At 39.1% G+C, this 17,339-nt stretch overlaps 1 protein-coding gene across 1 annotated transcript in view; it reads left to right on the top strand.

Annotated features, from left to right (window-relative positions):
* Window positions 1-4,038: 4,038 nt before the first annotated feature.
* Window positions 4,039-17,339, top strand: part of usp43a (ubiquitin specific peptidase 43a) — a gene marked incomplete at both ends in the record, with an annotated part of 164,443 nt that continues 151,142 nt past the window's right edge. Inside the window, one exon of the mRNA XM_079264441.1 lies at window positions 4,039-4,638. Within this exon, the coding sequence (XP_079120567.1) occupies window positions 4,039-4,638 (600 nt within the window). The remainder of the gene's footprint in view (window positions 4,639-17,339) is intronic.

Genomic DNA, 17,339 nt, shown 5'->3' with positions numbered 1-17,339 from the left:
TTCGACTCTTAAATACTTTGGTATACAGGCGGTTCTCGGGTTACGTCGTTTCGACTTTACGACACTCATTAAATCAATGTAAATACATAAAATACAGCAAGTTTTGAAGTAACGAGGGTCCATATAAGCTCTGACGCTGGTGACACGCCTTAGTGCATATTTTTATTGCCTGTACTGTTTTTCTATTAATATGATGTATAATACGTGTATTTAGATAGTTATTTAGTGATCAAGGGGGCATTATGGGATATCCATCCATCCATCCATCTTCTGCCACTTATCCGGGGTCGGGTCGCGGGGGCAGCAGCCTAAGCAGGGAAGCCCAGACTTCCCTCTCCCCAGCCACATTTACCAACTCTGCGGGGGGGATCCCGAGGTGTTCCCAGACCATCTGAGAGATATAATCCCTCCAGCGTGTCCTGGGTCTTCCCCAGGGTCTCCTCCCAGAGGGACATGCCTGGAACACCTCACCAGGGAGGTCCAGGAGGCATCCTGACCAGATGCCCGAGCCACCTCAACTGGTTCCTTTCGATGCGGAGGAGCAGCGGCTCTACTCTGATCTCCTCCTGGATGACCGAGCTCCTCACCCTATCTCTAAGGGAGAGCCCGGCCATCCTGCGGAGGAAACTCATTTCAGCCGCCTGTATACGAGATCTCGTTCTTTCGGTCACGACCCACAGCTCATGACCATAGGTGAGGGTAGGAACGTAGATCGACTGGTAAACCGAGACCTTCGCCTTCTGGCTCAGCTCCTTCTTCACCACGACAGACCGGCGCAGAGTCCGCATCACTGGTTAGAGGGTACAGTCTACAGAAGGATGGGCGATACCTACATTTTTCCCATTGTTTTGATACCATTTTAAAATGATCAAATAAAACTAGATAAAAACCAAATTATTCACATTTAGTATATGTGAAATAGATATATAACTTAAAGTAATATGATGAATATAATATAACATAACCTGCACTAAACCAGAAAAATATTTTTAAAATGCAGCGTCATCATGACATCTGATAGGCTGCCATGGTCATGTGACACAGACTGAATCCACCTTGGCTGCAGTTTGCAGGAAGATTTATCGCTTAAAACTCTCAGAAGTGGAAACAAATGACATTTTGTATCAGCAGTGGTACTCCAAAAAGTATCAAATGTGATATTTTGACTGGCAGATATCGACGTATCAACTCGAGTATCAATGCGACAATCCCTTGTAAGAGGTCAAAGAGCATTTTTAGTCAGTTTTCACACCTATTTATATCAATGTAGGAGTGATGATGGATGTAAAGTATCTTAACATTATTTTGATGCTGAAATGCACATTATCCCATAGCAGCTGTAAAGTGATGGACAGAAGTGTGTAATCCAGGAGCCATGAAGTACAAGTCCTGCCATGTTTTTGGATGTACCTGTTCATTTGGGAACAGATGTTTTTACGAACAGGTTCTTCTACCAGCAGAGTAGCTGAGCTGGTTTAATGACTGGTTGGAACAGCTGCTGGACAGGACTTTTACTTTATGGGACCTGGTGATGGAACACAGCCAGGCAAGGCTGGATTATCCAATGGGAATTATGGGCACAGGCCCAGGGGCCTACACCCACCTGGGGCCCATGTGGGGCAAACACCAGGAGTTTGGTGTTTGAAACAAAATGTACAGAAAAACCAGATAGTTACACTATGGAGGAGTAAAAGTGCCACAATTTATCAATTAAATAATTAATTGATTATTTAAATGTGTCATTCATTAATTAAAGCATTAAATAATTAATTCATTAATTAACTAAGCATATCATTAATTATTTAAAATTGGAATTAAATGCACAAATATATAATGACATATATTAGTAATTCATGAAAATACAATTTGTTGCATGTAAAACTGAAATAGTTTATATATATATATATATATATATATATATATATATATGTATAAAATATTCTAATAATTATTTCATGGTCCTGTTTTGGAGTGCATCAGAAATTTATTTTATCTGTCAACCTGACTCCTCAAATTTAGGGGCGGAACTTAGGTGAATCTTGCGTGATCCATTGCTTTGGTCTGCAGTAAAAATGTCATAGAGAAACAATGGAGGATGTTGATGAAATTTGCAAAGAATTGGTTAGAGAAAAAGAGAGAGAATGAGCTGGAGAAGACCGAGGGGGAGTTCTGTTCACAGCTTCGTTGAGCAAATTTGCTGCTTCTCGGATCAGCTCCCAACAGGTTTTCAACATTTTTTTTTACCACCATGCTGCCTGATTTTTGGCAGCTGCAAATATGATCGTTCTGTTGTTTTGTTTGAGTACCCAAGCCTAGGTACAATCGAAAAGTGCCATCCAGTGTGCAGAAATGTCTCTGCTTTGACCGATTACATGGAAATAATGGTGGTAATGGTAAATAATGGTAATGATGGAAATAAGTAATTTTATATATGTAATATATGTGATTTTATATATATATATATATATATATATATATATATATATATATATATATATATATATATATATATATATATATGTGTATGTATATATTTATATATATGTGTATGTATATATATATATATATGTGTATGTATATATATATATATATGTGTATGTATATATATATATATATGTGTATGTATATATATATATATATATGTGTATGTATATATATATATATATATATGTGTATGTATATATATATATATATGTGTATGTATGTGTATATGTGTATATATATATGTGTATATATATATATGTGTGTATATATATATATGTGTGTATATATATATATGTGTATATATATATATATGTGTGTATATATATATATGTGTATATATATATATATGTGTGTATATATACATGCGTATATATATATATATACATATATATATATATACATGCATATATATATACATGCATATATATATATATATATATATATATATATATATATATACATATATATATATATATATGCATATATATACATATATATATATATGCATATATATATACATGCATATATATATATATATATATATATATATATATATATATATATATATATATATGCATATATATACATATATATATATATATATATGCATATATATACATATATATATATATATATGCATATATATATATAAAATTCACTATATGCATTGAATTGTATTTTAATGAATTACTGATATATTTAATTATATATTTGTGCACATAATTCCAATTTTAAATAATTAATGACACATTTAATTAATTTTATGTTTAATGTTCAATAAAGTAATGACACATTTATTTAATAAATTATGTATTTAATTAAAACACTGTGGCACTTTTACTCCTTCATATTACAACAGTACCAATAGTGTGTTGCCATTGGTACCAATGGATGTTAGAAATGCCTTTTCACAGTGTATCATTTATAATTTTCACAGTGTTGCGGTGGGGAAGGGGGCCCCTGGAACACTCTGGGCCCAGGAGCCTGTGCACTTTTAATCCAGCCCTGCATCCAGGTGATGGTGTAACTGGTCCTACAGGGGGCAGTTTAAAGCCACATTGTTTGCCAGGTTTCAGAGGCAACTTCCTTCTTCCCGGTGTTACAAACTAATCTGCAAAGTTGAGTTAGTCAGGAGGGAGAACAAGTCTTCTGCTCCTTTCTGTCAGGAGGAATGGAAGTCGTCTAATCCGGGTTGATTCGATCCTCCGCTGGAACTGGACCGGATTCTCCCAAGTAGTCCACACACTGGCTCCACAGACACGGGAAGAGGGAAGGAGGGACGAGGCACGATTCCGCGCGGAGCTGACGAGGAGGAAGCGCAGCCCTGCGGAACCAGAACCGTTTCTGGCGCAAACTGGTGACAAGAAGCTGGGAGAGATCCAGCATGTCTGCAGCCTGAGCACGTGCCTTACTGGCACCGGCTTGGTGCCTCTGCAGCGGTGAGGTTTCTGTCGAAGGAGGAGGAGGAGGAAGAGGAGGAGGAGGAAGGCAGACAGACAGGTGCACTCCTCCGTCTCCTTCATTTGGTCGCGCTCCGTGCGGAGGGAGTGAGCCATGGACAGCCGCAAGGAGGGCAAGGTAAGGAAGTCGCCGATGAAGCCCAGGACGCCGAGGCGAAAGGAGAAAACACACCAGAGGAGGAAATCTCTGCGATCTCTTGGGAATTTCATGGGAAGGATCCTGAAAACTTTGGGCACTTTAGCTCACTTTGGCGACGCGGAACCGGACGCGGAGGAGGACGACGGCGGCTTTGGACAAAGCGCTTCGGGGGGGTTCAAAGAGGACTTCTCGCCAACCTCCAGGGAGGGGACGGTGAAGAAGAGCTCCACGGCGTCGTCCTGTCACGGCTCGGTGAAAGGCAGGCTGTCGTGGTGCCACGGCGACAAGATCCCCGGGGTGCTGGGGCTGAAGAACCACGGAAACACCTGCTTCATGAACGCCGTGGTCCAGTGCCTCAGCAACACCGACCTGCTGGCAGAGTACCTAGGGCTGGAGCAGTACAGGTCGGATGTGAGCGGCCAGCAGAGGCTGAACGGGCAGGTGAGGGGAGAGGAGCCGGAGAGCGCGCGGGGGGAGGTGACCGAGCAGCTCGCGTCGCTGGTTCGAGCGCTGTGGACGCTGGAGTACACCCCGCAGTTGTCCGTGGAGTTCAAGGTGAGTCCAGAGGTGTCTGCGGGATGTCTGGAGGGACATGTTTCACAGTTTCACAGTGTTTGTTGGCGGGACGTGATCTCAAATTCCTCACTCTGTTGATGAAACCTGAAACTTTATCTCAAATGAGTCTATTGTTTAATTTAAATTCAATTAAGCTTCATTTTCCATTTCAATTCACAACAAAGTCATCTCAATGCATTTACAGGCATAATCCAGTTAAAACCAGTTCATCTGATCCAATTAAAATAAATCCACTCGTCTAGTGGGGGATAACAGGCTTTGAGTGGACTTAAGGAAAAGCAACAAAACCCTTAAGTCATTCATTCATTCATTCATTCATTCATTCACTGAATAAACCACTTTAACAAAAAAAGTTGTGTTTAGGTAAAATAAGTTTTTATATTCAACAAATGATATAAGTCCGTTGTGTCCAGCTCCGGTCCTTGAGGACCACAACCCTGCATGTTTTGCATGTATCGTTTCAGCAACACACCTGACTCAGATTAATCAGTCATTGGGTTGAACTTCATAGGCTGTTGGATCCATTTCATTAAAGCCAGGTGTGTTGGAGCAGGGACACATTGAAAACCTGCAGGACAGCGACCCTTGAGGACCGACTTTGGACACCCCTGATATAATTAATTCATTGTATTTATCTATTCTCTTGCTGTAAACTTACAGATAGGATGAGTTTAATTAATCAGCTGTGGCTAATGAAAATTCTTTTGAGCTACACGACATTTGAATAATTTTTTAAGACAGTCAGGGTTTAAACAGTCTCAATGAAACAGAAGTCCCCAAGTCCAGACCTACAATCCTGCAGCACACCTGGATCAAATGAATGTCTCGTTACCACACCTCTGCAGGGCTGAATGACATGTGGATGATTCAGGTGCTTTGGAGTAGAGATGCATCTAAAAGTTGCAGAATAATGGCTCTCAAGGACCAGACTTAGACTTTTGAACCTAAACTTTTTTATATAAAGTTGTGTAGAAAAGGCAAAGCGAGTTTATTGGGGTGGGCAGCGCCGGTCCTTGAGAGCCACAACCCTGCAGGTATTGTGGGTTTCCGTGCTGCAACACACCTGACTCAAATCCATTGTTAATTAGCAGACTTGTGCAGAGACATATAATACAACATAATGTGTAATTACCTGCACTAAACCAGTAAAATATAAAGAAAAAAACAGACTTGTGAGGGGTTTGAGATCTCAGGTGTGTTGGAGCAGGGAAACACTGAACACTGACAGGACTTCAGCTCTCAAGGGCCTGAGTTGCCCATCCCTGCTTTACATGAAGAAAAGAAGGCAGAAGATGAAAAAAAAAAAAAAAAAAAAAATCATAATTAAATAATAACTTCGATTAAAGTTATGAATTAAGAAAAAGTGAAAAAAAAAAAAAAGGTAAAAAATGGACCTTTTTTAAAAGAAAAATCCAGATGAGAACAAAAAATGAGACTAAGTAAAAATGGAATAACACGCTGGATTTATATTAGATGAGTTCAAATTCTGAGTTTTGTACCAGACCTGTCAAAGTTAGTTTAAACATACACACACAAACATAATAAAACACGAAAAGCTATTTTTCTCAGTTTTCCTGAAACAGGACAAAGTTTTTAGTCAGAAATTGTGTTTTGAAGAGTCTTAACTGTGTTGGCGTGCTGGGATTTGTTGGAAGAATGAGCTGAATGTGTTCAGACCTCGGTGTCCAACCTTACAATAGCTTACATGGAAGCATTTCAGGGGAGGACGAACATTAGTCATGTAAAGGTAATAAAATGACCTCATCACTTTGGTTTATGGCCCTGACTTCTTCCTGTTTGTTGAGTTAGCAGTAGTTTTGTGTGGACATGCCATTCGGTTACTGATTACACTGGAACTCTGGTGTCTCCGTTTGACTCACCGTGCCAGGTCTGAGTGGTTTGTCTTCATTCCCAGACTGTTTTACATGATGTGGAGTGAGATGAGCTGTGTTTTAACACAGAAACCACGGTAGACATGCTGCAACTGCACCTTTACCACCTTTACCTTTACCTTTGTAAGGATGTTGTGTCGAGAAGTGTGAAACTTCTTGCAGCTTGCATTCTGTTTTGAGGCTGAGCTGTATGGCCTCCAGCGGTGTCCGCAGGCTAAAATAGACAACAACCAGCACACTTTCCAAACGTATCAATGGCTGGAGGAAGATGGATGTGATGGACATTCTAGAGACAGAATTTACAGTAGAAAAGGTTCAAACTTAACATTTCTGTTGGACAAAAACAAAAAAGAATTTATGCACAATCCAGACTAGAGAATGTGTGTGAGAACCTCTTGTTTACAAGTTTTTCAGAGAGTATTTAAGGTGAATTTTAAATATATAAAAGAAAGCAAGCAAGGATAATGATGAAACTCCTGCAAAAAGCTCTCAGGTGTTCACTGTTCATAAAACACAGCATGAAGATGTTGTTAAAAGAAATGGGTTGATTTAGGAAGGCAGTGATCCACCTTTTTCACTTCCAATCAATCTAATATCTGAGGTTTAGTATCGGACAGTATCGGCCGATACTAATTCAGATGTGAAATGGGTCATCCTGCAACCATCTTCTAAGTGTAAAGCTGGAAAACGATCAGAATCCTCAAAAATAAAGAAGTTAAAGTTGTCTTTAGTTGATTTGGTTCATCGCTGCAACAAAGCACCTACACGCCAAAAATAAGGTTATTTTGCTGGAATAAATTTCAATATTTGTTTTTTTTGTTTCCCAAGAGGTGGGAAATCAAATGGAAAAATTGAAAATGGGGATTGTTTTGCTTCACAATTTTAAAATAGATTTTTTTGTTAAAAATCTTTTTTTTTTTTTTCAAATAAAAATAATCCATTATAAAATTTTTGTCATTTTTGTTGTTTTTATTGATCTTTTTACTTGTCGTCTTGGGCATCATAGCAGCAAAATGATGGTCTGGCTTATTATGTTGTTTTTTTCTCATTGAAATCTAGAAAAATGACGAGCACAAAAAGAAAAAAGTTTTATACACTGATTTTGTTTTTAATCAACAAAAATAGCAATATCAAAGAAATTGTGAAAATCGCAATTTAAATCTAATCAGCAAAAATCGGAATCAAATCGAACCAGAACAAAAGCATATTATCAAAGCCCTCATTCTTTTATATGCATGAGTAATAACTTTGTAAATTAGAATTAAATAAAAAATGTCCAATGATACTTTTTAGGCCCCATAACAAATCACGTAAAAAGTCAGGATATTTACCTGCTCTGAGCCAGACATGGTAGCAGTCCTTCTGGATGATCCAAAGTCTGGCAGTTAAGATGGTTTCAGTACCGTCTTGTAAAGGGAGGACATAACTTTCCTGTATTCCATCCTCTGGTTGAGCACCTCCAGGAGTCGGCACAGTAGCATAGGTGTCCTCCAAGCCTCCCAGACCAGGTTACTGGCTAACAGGTCACATTTTGTTCCCTGGGCTTTGGTTTGAGGGTCACACTGCAGCAAGCCTGGTCCAGTCCTGGGGCCAAAGACAAGATTCCCTCAACCAAAGACTCTTTTAGAAGTTGCAAAAGAACAGTGCGAGTCATGGACGTTCAGTCGAATGTTACTGCCATCGCTTCTCATCTCCTGGTTAATTAGCTTAGCCTTTAGCTTCTTGTTATGAGTTTAAAACTGAACGTTAAATGTTTCTACCCCCTCCAGCCACTGGTGAATGGCGTCAACGTTTTCTTCTAGCGACAACCGCATGTTGTGGTGGCTAGCGATGATTGTTTGGAGTTGGTCCAGTTTGTCGTTAAGTTTTTGGATGGACGTTTTATGCTCAGAGCAGAGCTGATCTGTGGTTAGCTAGGAGACCTATAATGTCACGTTTGCTAACATGAGCGCAAGTTAATTTGACTTTGTTCAGGTGTTCAGAAAGGAAAAAACAAACTTTGTTCAGGTGTTCAGAAAGGAAAAAAAAAACTTTGTTCAGGTGTTCACGACATTGAATGAATAACTCAGTCATTGAGGGGTTGGAAGATTTCGCTTTAGAAATCATGCTAAACTAAAAGACACAAGTGTAACTTTGTGGTAAACCAGTTTTGCTTTACTTTAGAGAATTAAGTTTTGACCTGAACCTGACTGCTGGACCTGACACTCATGGAGGAAACGTACAGGACTGGCAGGTTGGATGGAGGAGGAATGCTACTAGGCTAAAGCTGTCAGACTAATGTTAGCTAACTATGCTACTCTTTCTGTCCTACAAAACCAGCTCAAGTTGTCTTTTTGTTTATTTACTTATTGTTGCAACTCTGTCGGCTGAGTCTTGTGGAGGCACAGGGATGGCAATCCATGGTTAATACATTACTGTGTGTAGATTATAGCCTACATTGCTTAAGCTAACCAGTGTCAGCTTTATTAGCCTATGGTAGCATTTGGACCAGTAGCATCGCAGAGTATCCTGGAGGCGGCAGTGAAGGTTTAGTTGAGATATTTTGACATCCATGTGATGTTTTTTTTTTTTTGTTTTTTTTTTTTAAATTCTTGGCAACATTGGATAAAAGTGATTAAAACTGTGAATAAGTTGAAAAATTCCAGTTTTAAAGAAACAGATGCATGTTTTGGACTTCTAAATGAAAACTACTGAACTACAGCTGAGAACAGGAGGGTCTTTAACCTGGATGTTCCAGCTGATCTGAGGCTTTCTGGGAGTTTGTTCAGGACACTTGGAGCATAGAAGCTGAATGCAGCTTCTTCAGGTCTGTTTCTGACTCTGGGAACTGCTAAAAGACCAGATCTAGATGATCTTGACGGCTTTGGTGGTAGGTTCATACTGACTTAAGATGTCACTGATGTATTTTGGTCCTGAGCCATTCCGATCTTTATAGACCCGCAATAGAAACCTGATATTGGCAGCCACTGTAAAGACTTGTTTTGTTCTTACTAAGAACAAAAAAAACATATTGAAGGTATGGCGCTGATTATATAGCCATAGCCGGTCTTTTTACTGGACAGCTCTTTGTAATACTTCTGGTTGTGAATTTAACAAAGAAATAAAGTTAAATTAATTTCTAGTCTGTATTTTTCTGAGTTGAGATTAAATTTATGAGCCATCAGTTCAGCAAGATTTGCATCGTAAACTTTTTAATAGTTTGTGACTTTATATGGATATAAACTTGGATGAAATAATGCGCAAATCTTGTTAAATTGGCTCTTGCCATCAGATCTGATCCACTGTTTTGCCTTAATCATAGCTATTGACCCCTAAATCACAATGATAAAATGTGACTTTGATGCTGAAATAGAAATGTTTATTGTTTTTCTCTGTGTGATTTTTTTCTCATACATGGCTGGAACTTGGGAAAACGTCAAACAACAAAATCATATCTTTCATTCACCTCTTATTAAAACACCTCATTGCGTTGACACAGTGGTGTGTCTGCTTGTGTAGGGTCGGAGAAAGGATGTTTACAGAGGCAAGTGCATTCAGCTCAGAAAACAGAGGTCCCCCCCGCTGAGAAGCCAGTAATGCTGTTCACTCAGGTGGTGGAAGAGAGAAAAGAGATGATACTGCTTGAAATCGAAAGGCCCAGCGGAATCCAGCCAAACTCGGCCGAATTCAGCCTAGCCCAGTTTAGCCCATGCTAGCCCAGCCTGACTAGTCCAGTTGTTCTAGATTTGGGCTACTTGGTTCCAAAAATGATCTGTGGCCGGAGGGTAGCATGTATAAGCCAACATTTTTTAAGGCGGATTTTGCAATAGTTTTCATTTTACTGTCCTTTATGTCCCAGTCTTTTACGTTTGAGTCTGTAAATGGCCTTTTCCCATATGAAAGATGGACGGAGCCTCCGGCGGTTATAAGTGAAGCCTATGCGGAAGTGCATAAAACTACAATTCCCCCTTCATCCACTAGGGGCTGCAAAACAGAGCAAATCCACATAGACTCCCATGTTAAAAAGACCAACTTCACAGCAGAAATAAACATGTTTACAGCCTGGTACAAAAATCCATTTTCGGTTTAATAGGTCAGGTTTACCTTCATGACAACTGTGGGGGGGGAGTGAATTTTTTCCTAACTTTCCTGTTTAAAAGTAATTTAATCTAGAAATTCGGCATATTTAGGGACGTGTCCTTTTGATTGACAGGTATCCGATCTCCCGCTTCTAGTAAGAAGAACGTAGAACAACCGCGGTTTTAAGCCGGTTAACAACGTGACTTAGCTTTAGGCCACTTACCTCCGTTAGCTGGTTAGCTCCTGTTATCTCCGGGTTAGCTCGGTTAGCTCTTAGCTACAGAAAGCTCAGAGTTCACTCGATGATAATCATCCACCATGACGCTCACAGCCTTCCTCTCAGCTCCACCTCTTTGTATTTTCTGGACGAGATGACGTGTGCCCCTGCCAAGATGGTGATGGTAGGAACCGCCCACCGAGCTTCAATTCAGCTCTTCAGAAACCTACGGGTGACGTCACGGAGGCTCCACCCTTCTCTTTATATACACTCTATACTTTTTCCTCTTTGCCACCATCCAGCAAAGGGACACTGCTGTAGCTCTCTGTAGTATTAGCATGCTATGCTAGCTTTGGTTGCAAGATGCAGTCGGACTGTGATCCTTGTAGAGAATCCGTTCTGAAAATTCAACTTTTTTTTTATTGGCTTCTTAACATAATTTGTTGTTGACTTCTTTTTAGGTTTTATTTGATCCTGTTTTATCGTGTTAATGTTCCAAGTAATTTTATTGCGTTCATAGTGTATTATTTTCCTCTTATGATGTTTGTAATGGCCTTTCGCCCAAAGCCAGCTGGGATAGGCTCCAGCTTCCCCGCGACCCTGAATTGGATTAAGCGGTTTGGAAAATGAATGAATGAATGAATGAATGTTTGTAATGGTTGCTGAGCTCTTTGGTCAACTATGTTGTTTTAAAAGGGCTCTTTAAATAAAGCTGGATTGGACGTTTGCATGAAATAATCCCAAATGATTATATTCAATTGCTGCCACTGTAAAATGAACACATTGGTTTTGCATTTTAATGTGATGGTAAAATAAATATTTGTCAGTCCAGGCAGAAATATTGCTAAGCTAACAAGTGTTGCATTCATGGTGAATACTGTGGTAAGAATTTCCTCAATTTCCTTTCTTAGCAGTAGATCAGTTTTTCATGGAGTCTTGTAATGGAACTTTTCTTTTATTTCCACCATAAACTCAATCTGAGATCCAAACTGGGTTTGCTGGAGAACAGTTCAAATGACGTTTGCTTCCCAGTGAGACGCATCATCATCCTGAAATATGACCTCAGCATCACCAGACCTGCTTTTTATTTCTGGAATGATCAAAGTGTGTTTACTGTAGAGATGACTGTCATTTCTTCTGGCCCTTTCCCCGACGCCAACCTCATTTCATCAGAAATTTGCTTGCTTTCTTCTGGCAGGTAGCTTGATGCAGTATATTTATCACTTTGATCCTCTGATCCACATCTGAGCGTCTCTTCAGCCAACTCCAACCTTATTCTCCTTCTTTAGTTTTTTTTTTTTTTCTTTTGTTTTTACATGTAGATCCTGTTTTCTTCACGTTCCTTACAGTTTAATCACAAACGCTGATTTCTGCTTTTTGACAATTATTTGTTTTGTTTATATAATAGTCTTTTTTTGTTTTGTAACAAAATTTTTGCAACATTTTAGAATTTTTACAGATTTTAGAAACACATACTTGCATAAAAACACATAATTAATTTACCTTCTCGCGAGTTTCTTCATTTTTCTGTGTTTTTAAAGGGCTGCTCTCTTATCAGGGCCATATATCCTGTCATTCAGAGGCAACGTCTCATTTAAGGCTGAAAGCTTTAACTGTGTTTGCATGTTTACTGTAGTAATGTGCAGGAATTTTCATTTGGTTTTAAACTTATAAGGTTCTTGTTTTTTTTTCCCTCATCTTTTAAATTCCATGATTGTTTTTTCTACGCCAGCTAAAAAAGAAGCAAAAAAATTTAAATTTGATGATATATTTGAGATTTTTAACAAAAATGTGTTATGAGAAAAAAGAAAAAAAAAGCTTTATTTGCCTTTTTTTCCCCTTCTATATTATCATAAAGCTAAATGAATCTTGGCCAGGAGTTTGTTGTTGTATTAGGAAGTGTTCCAACAATATGGGAAAATCTAAAATGATAGACACATTTATTTATACTGTCTGAACCCTTGCTACAGCTGGTGACGTGGTTTCCATGGTTTCCGATGGCTCAGAAGCCAAAACAAGATAGAAAGAGGAGCCAGAGGAGGACACAGAGCGAATCTCAGAGGCAGAAAATAATCTGAATGACCTTCCATTCCTTATTTACTTCACACATTGCTACACACACGCTCTGCAGTGTTTATTTTCCACCACACCAAACACTTATTAATACTCAGTCTGACCTAATATATCTTCATATGATGTGTAATATATTGCTCCATTTTCCCTTGTGAAAAGCAGTCATCTTTATGTAAGTATGTGTTCCCGGAAAGCGTCTGATGGAGATGGAGGATTTTTTCCTTGATGACAGTGGATTGACGTTTGCCTGAAGCATTTGCTGTCCTTATTTAAAAAACAACAACAACACAAAACCGTTTATATATATTTAGACACACTTTTGATTCCTTTTCAATATTTCAAAGTTATTTTAGTGTGATCTGCTTCCTGAGATCCATTAGGTGTCATTGCATTGTGTTCAACAGGGTTTTAAGAAGTTTTTAACCATAAACTGATGCAAAATATCTCAAACTATCAGATATGTTTGGCATTATAGGGTTAAATGAGCTCCAGCTCAGAGAAGTATAAAGTATTTGTGGATTTATTTTTTTTTAAAAACTGATTAAAATATGCAAGTAAAAGACGCAGAAAGCTCTGTATCGGTCTGCAGTTTGGAGCCTGTCGGTGCCTCTGAAAGGCTAAACGTCCGTTGTCCAGACTGATGATTGGTGGTGTTGATCATCAACATGAACTCATGGCTTCATGTCTCTGTTAAAGCATCTGGAAAACTTTTTCGGTTCAGTTTTAACCTTCTACTTTATCTTTTTTCCTCATGTAAGGCGATTTAAGGCCTTCCGAGTTGGGCTGCTGTCATCCGGTGTGAGTCATGTGGTTTTCCATCATTTTCATTTCCTACTGTGCTCCAGGGGAATTTACTCTTATTCGAACTCTTCGACAGTCTTCTCACACCTCTAAGCTTTCTGTTGAGACCAAGATTAAACATTCAGAGCTTGTAACTGTGACGATAAACTTAATTTATTTTGGGTTTTTCGTTCAGACAGGAAGCAGGAGAAATAGACCTCGTGAAGAAGAGGATTCGCTTTACTCAGATAAAGCATGTTGTAGGCGGTCTTGTTTGTTTTTGGGAGTTTGTGTGGGGCGGGGGCATCAAACTGAGGCTTTATTTGCGTCATCTAGTCTCTGTTGTCCTTCGAGGACCACTCAGCGCTGAGCTTGAATCCGCTGAACCCTCATGAAGCAGCTGGGACATGCAGCACCTGGACTCTGTGCTGAGCTGCACAGAAATGCACCGCGGGGCCGCCACTCAGTCCAGCTTCATCACTGCACTTTTTCAGCAGATGGTTGTTTTTTTTTCTTACTTTTTTGGTTATTTTTGGGATTCTGCTCAGTGATGCTGTTTGTATCATATTTAATACATGCAGGTTTTGAGACCTTCTGCATCATTTTATAGTAAAAACTTGGCTCAAAATCCCTGGAATGGGCGATACCAAACGTTTTCACGTCGATACAATACCAATAGTTTACGATGCATTTTCATCGATACCAATATCGGTACTTCTGGCCCCAAAACAGGAAATCATGACTGTCTTTTTGCATTAATATCTTTTTTTGTAGAGGTTATACAGAATAAAAGTTAAACTGAACATGAATTGAAATGAACAAATAAATAAATATAAATAAAACTCAGGAACATTAATAAATGCTTTAAAAGCAATAAATATACAGATGAGTGAATTACACAAAAATAAGAAGAAATGAATCTTTTTAAAATGATGAAACAATTTAACTACAGATTCATATAAAATCACTCAAATTTACTGATTAGAAAATAAAAAATATGTAAAATAAATATAATAAAACAATCATTTAAAATATCAAAACAAGACATTGTCATCACGACAGCATCATCACGACAGCATGACATCTGATAGGTTACCGTGATCATGTGACGCAGAAGGGATAAACTGTTTCTGCTTTTACAGGCTCATTTTGGTGCCTGAAACACTCAGAAGTGGAAACAAATGGCACGTTTTATATCAGCAGATTGGTATCTCGATACTTAAAAACATATTAAATCGGATATCTCTACTGGCTGACATCAAAGTATTGATTCGAGGTGCGCTCTGCCTTGTGGAAGAACGAATCCGTTTCAGCGAGCAGTGTTTTATCGGGCCATGGCTGCATGGAATGGATGCCAGGATTTCTGTTAGTGGAAAATAATAGAAAATGTTTTCAATAGAAGTTTAAACTTTCTTTGTTCATATGACAAACATGATCATGAAAGAGCAAAGATAACGTGATGAGTTTAAAAGAGCTGTTTAGTCATAAAATTTGTGTTTTTGCATTGAGCTGATGTATTTTATGATCCTGATGTATTTTATGGTGTGTGTGGGTGTGTGGGTGGGTGGGTGGTGTATGAAATCATGTCCACAATGTGTAATATGATACAGAAGATACCGGCTGCTGATGTTTCAGTTGCTAATGGGGATGTTAATAAATCAAATTAAATAAACGATCGACATGCTTCTTCTGCCCCCTGGTGGATACAATAATAATACGATGGCTAAGGCTGCAACAATTTGTCGACAAAGCCGACAATGAAAATTCATCGATTGTCATTCATTGTCGACGCGTCGCGTTATAAACGCCGTAACGGCGTTGCTAAAAAAAACGCTGCTCCAGGAAACTTAACGCCATTTACCAACCACAGCTCTTCAGACAATATAAGAACTCTAAATACCAAACAAACGACGCAAAGCACCACAGGAAGTGCTGGAGGAAGTACTGTCATTTTGTGCAGTGTTTTTGTTTAAATAACGAAGAAGAAACTGATGGCGGCGCAACCTGTTTCCAAAGTTTGGGGATATTTCACGCTAAACAAAGAGTCAAACAGATTAAATGTGTCGTCTGCCACGCAGAGTGAGTGTACCACGGCAGCACGACAATCATGCATGAGCATCTGGAAGGAAAGCACCCCAGAGTCATGGTTTCCAGCATTCCTGATGGCAAAGTTAGCATTAGCGAGTAGCGATGTGCTGTTGTTACCTCTGCCAAAGAACTTCTGTTTTTACCGCCGTTTATCTGTTTGTGTTCAAGATAACTCAGAAAGTTATGGAGAGATTTTGAGATTTTCTGGAGTTGTTGGAAAAAGGAAGAAGTGGTTTAATTTTGGTGGTGATCCAGATCACCGTTTGGATTCAGGAATGTTTTAAAGGATTTGGCCCTTGTTTACCAACAAAACAGGCTTTTTTCAATCATTTCAATGCAATTCTACAAAAATTAAGATGTTAAAATATTTTATTTATTTTGTTTTCCTTTTGAGGCAAATTCTGTACAGCTTGGATATGACACTATAGCTAAGTTTGAATGTTTCAAACTAAATTAGTAGTAAGCTGTTAAGCTTAAATTTAATATTCAGCTGGTTCAGGAGTCGTTCTTTTAACTTACTAAAGGACATTATGTTGGGACTGACTGGGAATCAGGGGCACATTCATATGATGCAGCTGAAGAGAGTGGGGTAAAACATACTGGAACCAGTAAAAAGAGCTGCGTCAACTGGAAGTACAGATGGTGGGCGGGACAGATATAATCGCAACCAATCGAAAAAATTAATTACAGATTAGTTGACTGTTGAAACAATGGTTAGTTGCATCCCTAACGATAACGCACAACAATAATTATGACTTATAAGACAGATTTTTCTTTCACATGTATATGGAAAGCTGGTTTGTGTGTCAAAATGTCTCCAGAATGCGCCCCTCCCCCAAGCATGCACCCAGCTAGCACCCAACATGTTGTGATGATGGCCCAAAGTGCCAACCCAACCAAATCGCCCCCCCACGTTCAGCAGTCATGAGCCTGAGGGGCCTCTCTGCTGCAGCAATGCCTGGCACCAAATGAAGACCAGATTTAAAAAAAAAAAAAAAAAAGACTTTTCACCCCAGTATTTCTCAGATCAGGCCGTAAGCAGTTAAACTCTCGTATATCCTGTACATTTGTGCATGTTCTGCTTCTTACAGAGAAATGAGACCACTTCCAAGTAGGTTGACAGAGTCTCCATATGCTCTCAAAGAGCAGCATGCTTTCCTACGACTCACTGAGCCGTTCGCCATTATATAACTGCATTGCTGGGATGGTACGCGGTGAAGAAACATGACAAGTCTGTGTGTGTGTGTGTGTTGCTTCTCTAAAACGACAACATGACACCATGTTTGACCAGGCTATCATCCATTCGGTGAATTATGAACAGGAATGAATCAGTCTATATGTGTCTGCTGTACGAACTGTGCTCACAGAGAGTCTGCTTCACCTCGGCGACGGAGGTTTGGATGGTGGGAAAGATGCCGCTTTCTGCTCCATCAGCTGCGCCCTCCAGCAGCCAATTTACTGTCTCAGCTGGGAATCTTCAAAAAAAACAATTTCTCAGTTTCAGCAGAGCCTTCCCTTTCCCGTAAACCACTCAGAGGTGATTATGTCCATCAGTTTCAGTTTTACCGACT

This window comes from Telmatherina bonti (genome assembly GCF_933228915.1).
Source record: "Telmatherina bonti genome assembly, chromosome: 3".
Lineage (NCBI taxonomy): Eukaryota > Metazoa > Chordata > Actinopteri > Atheriniformes > Telmatherinidae > Telmatherina > Telmatherina bonti.
Note: the sequence above shows the minus strand (reverse complement) of the source record. Positions and strands in the feature narration are given on the sequence as shown.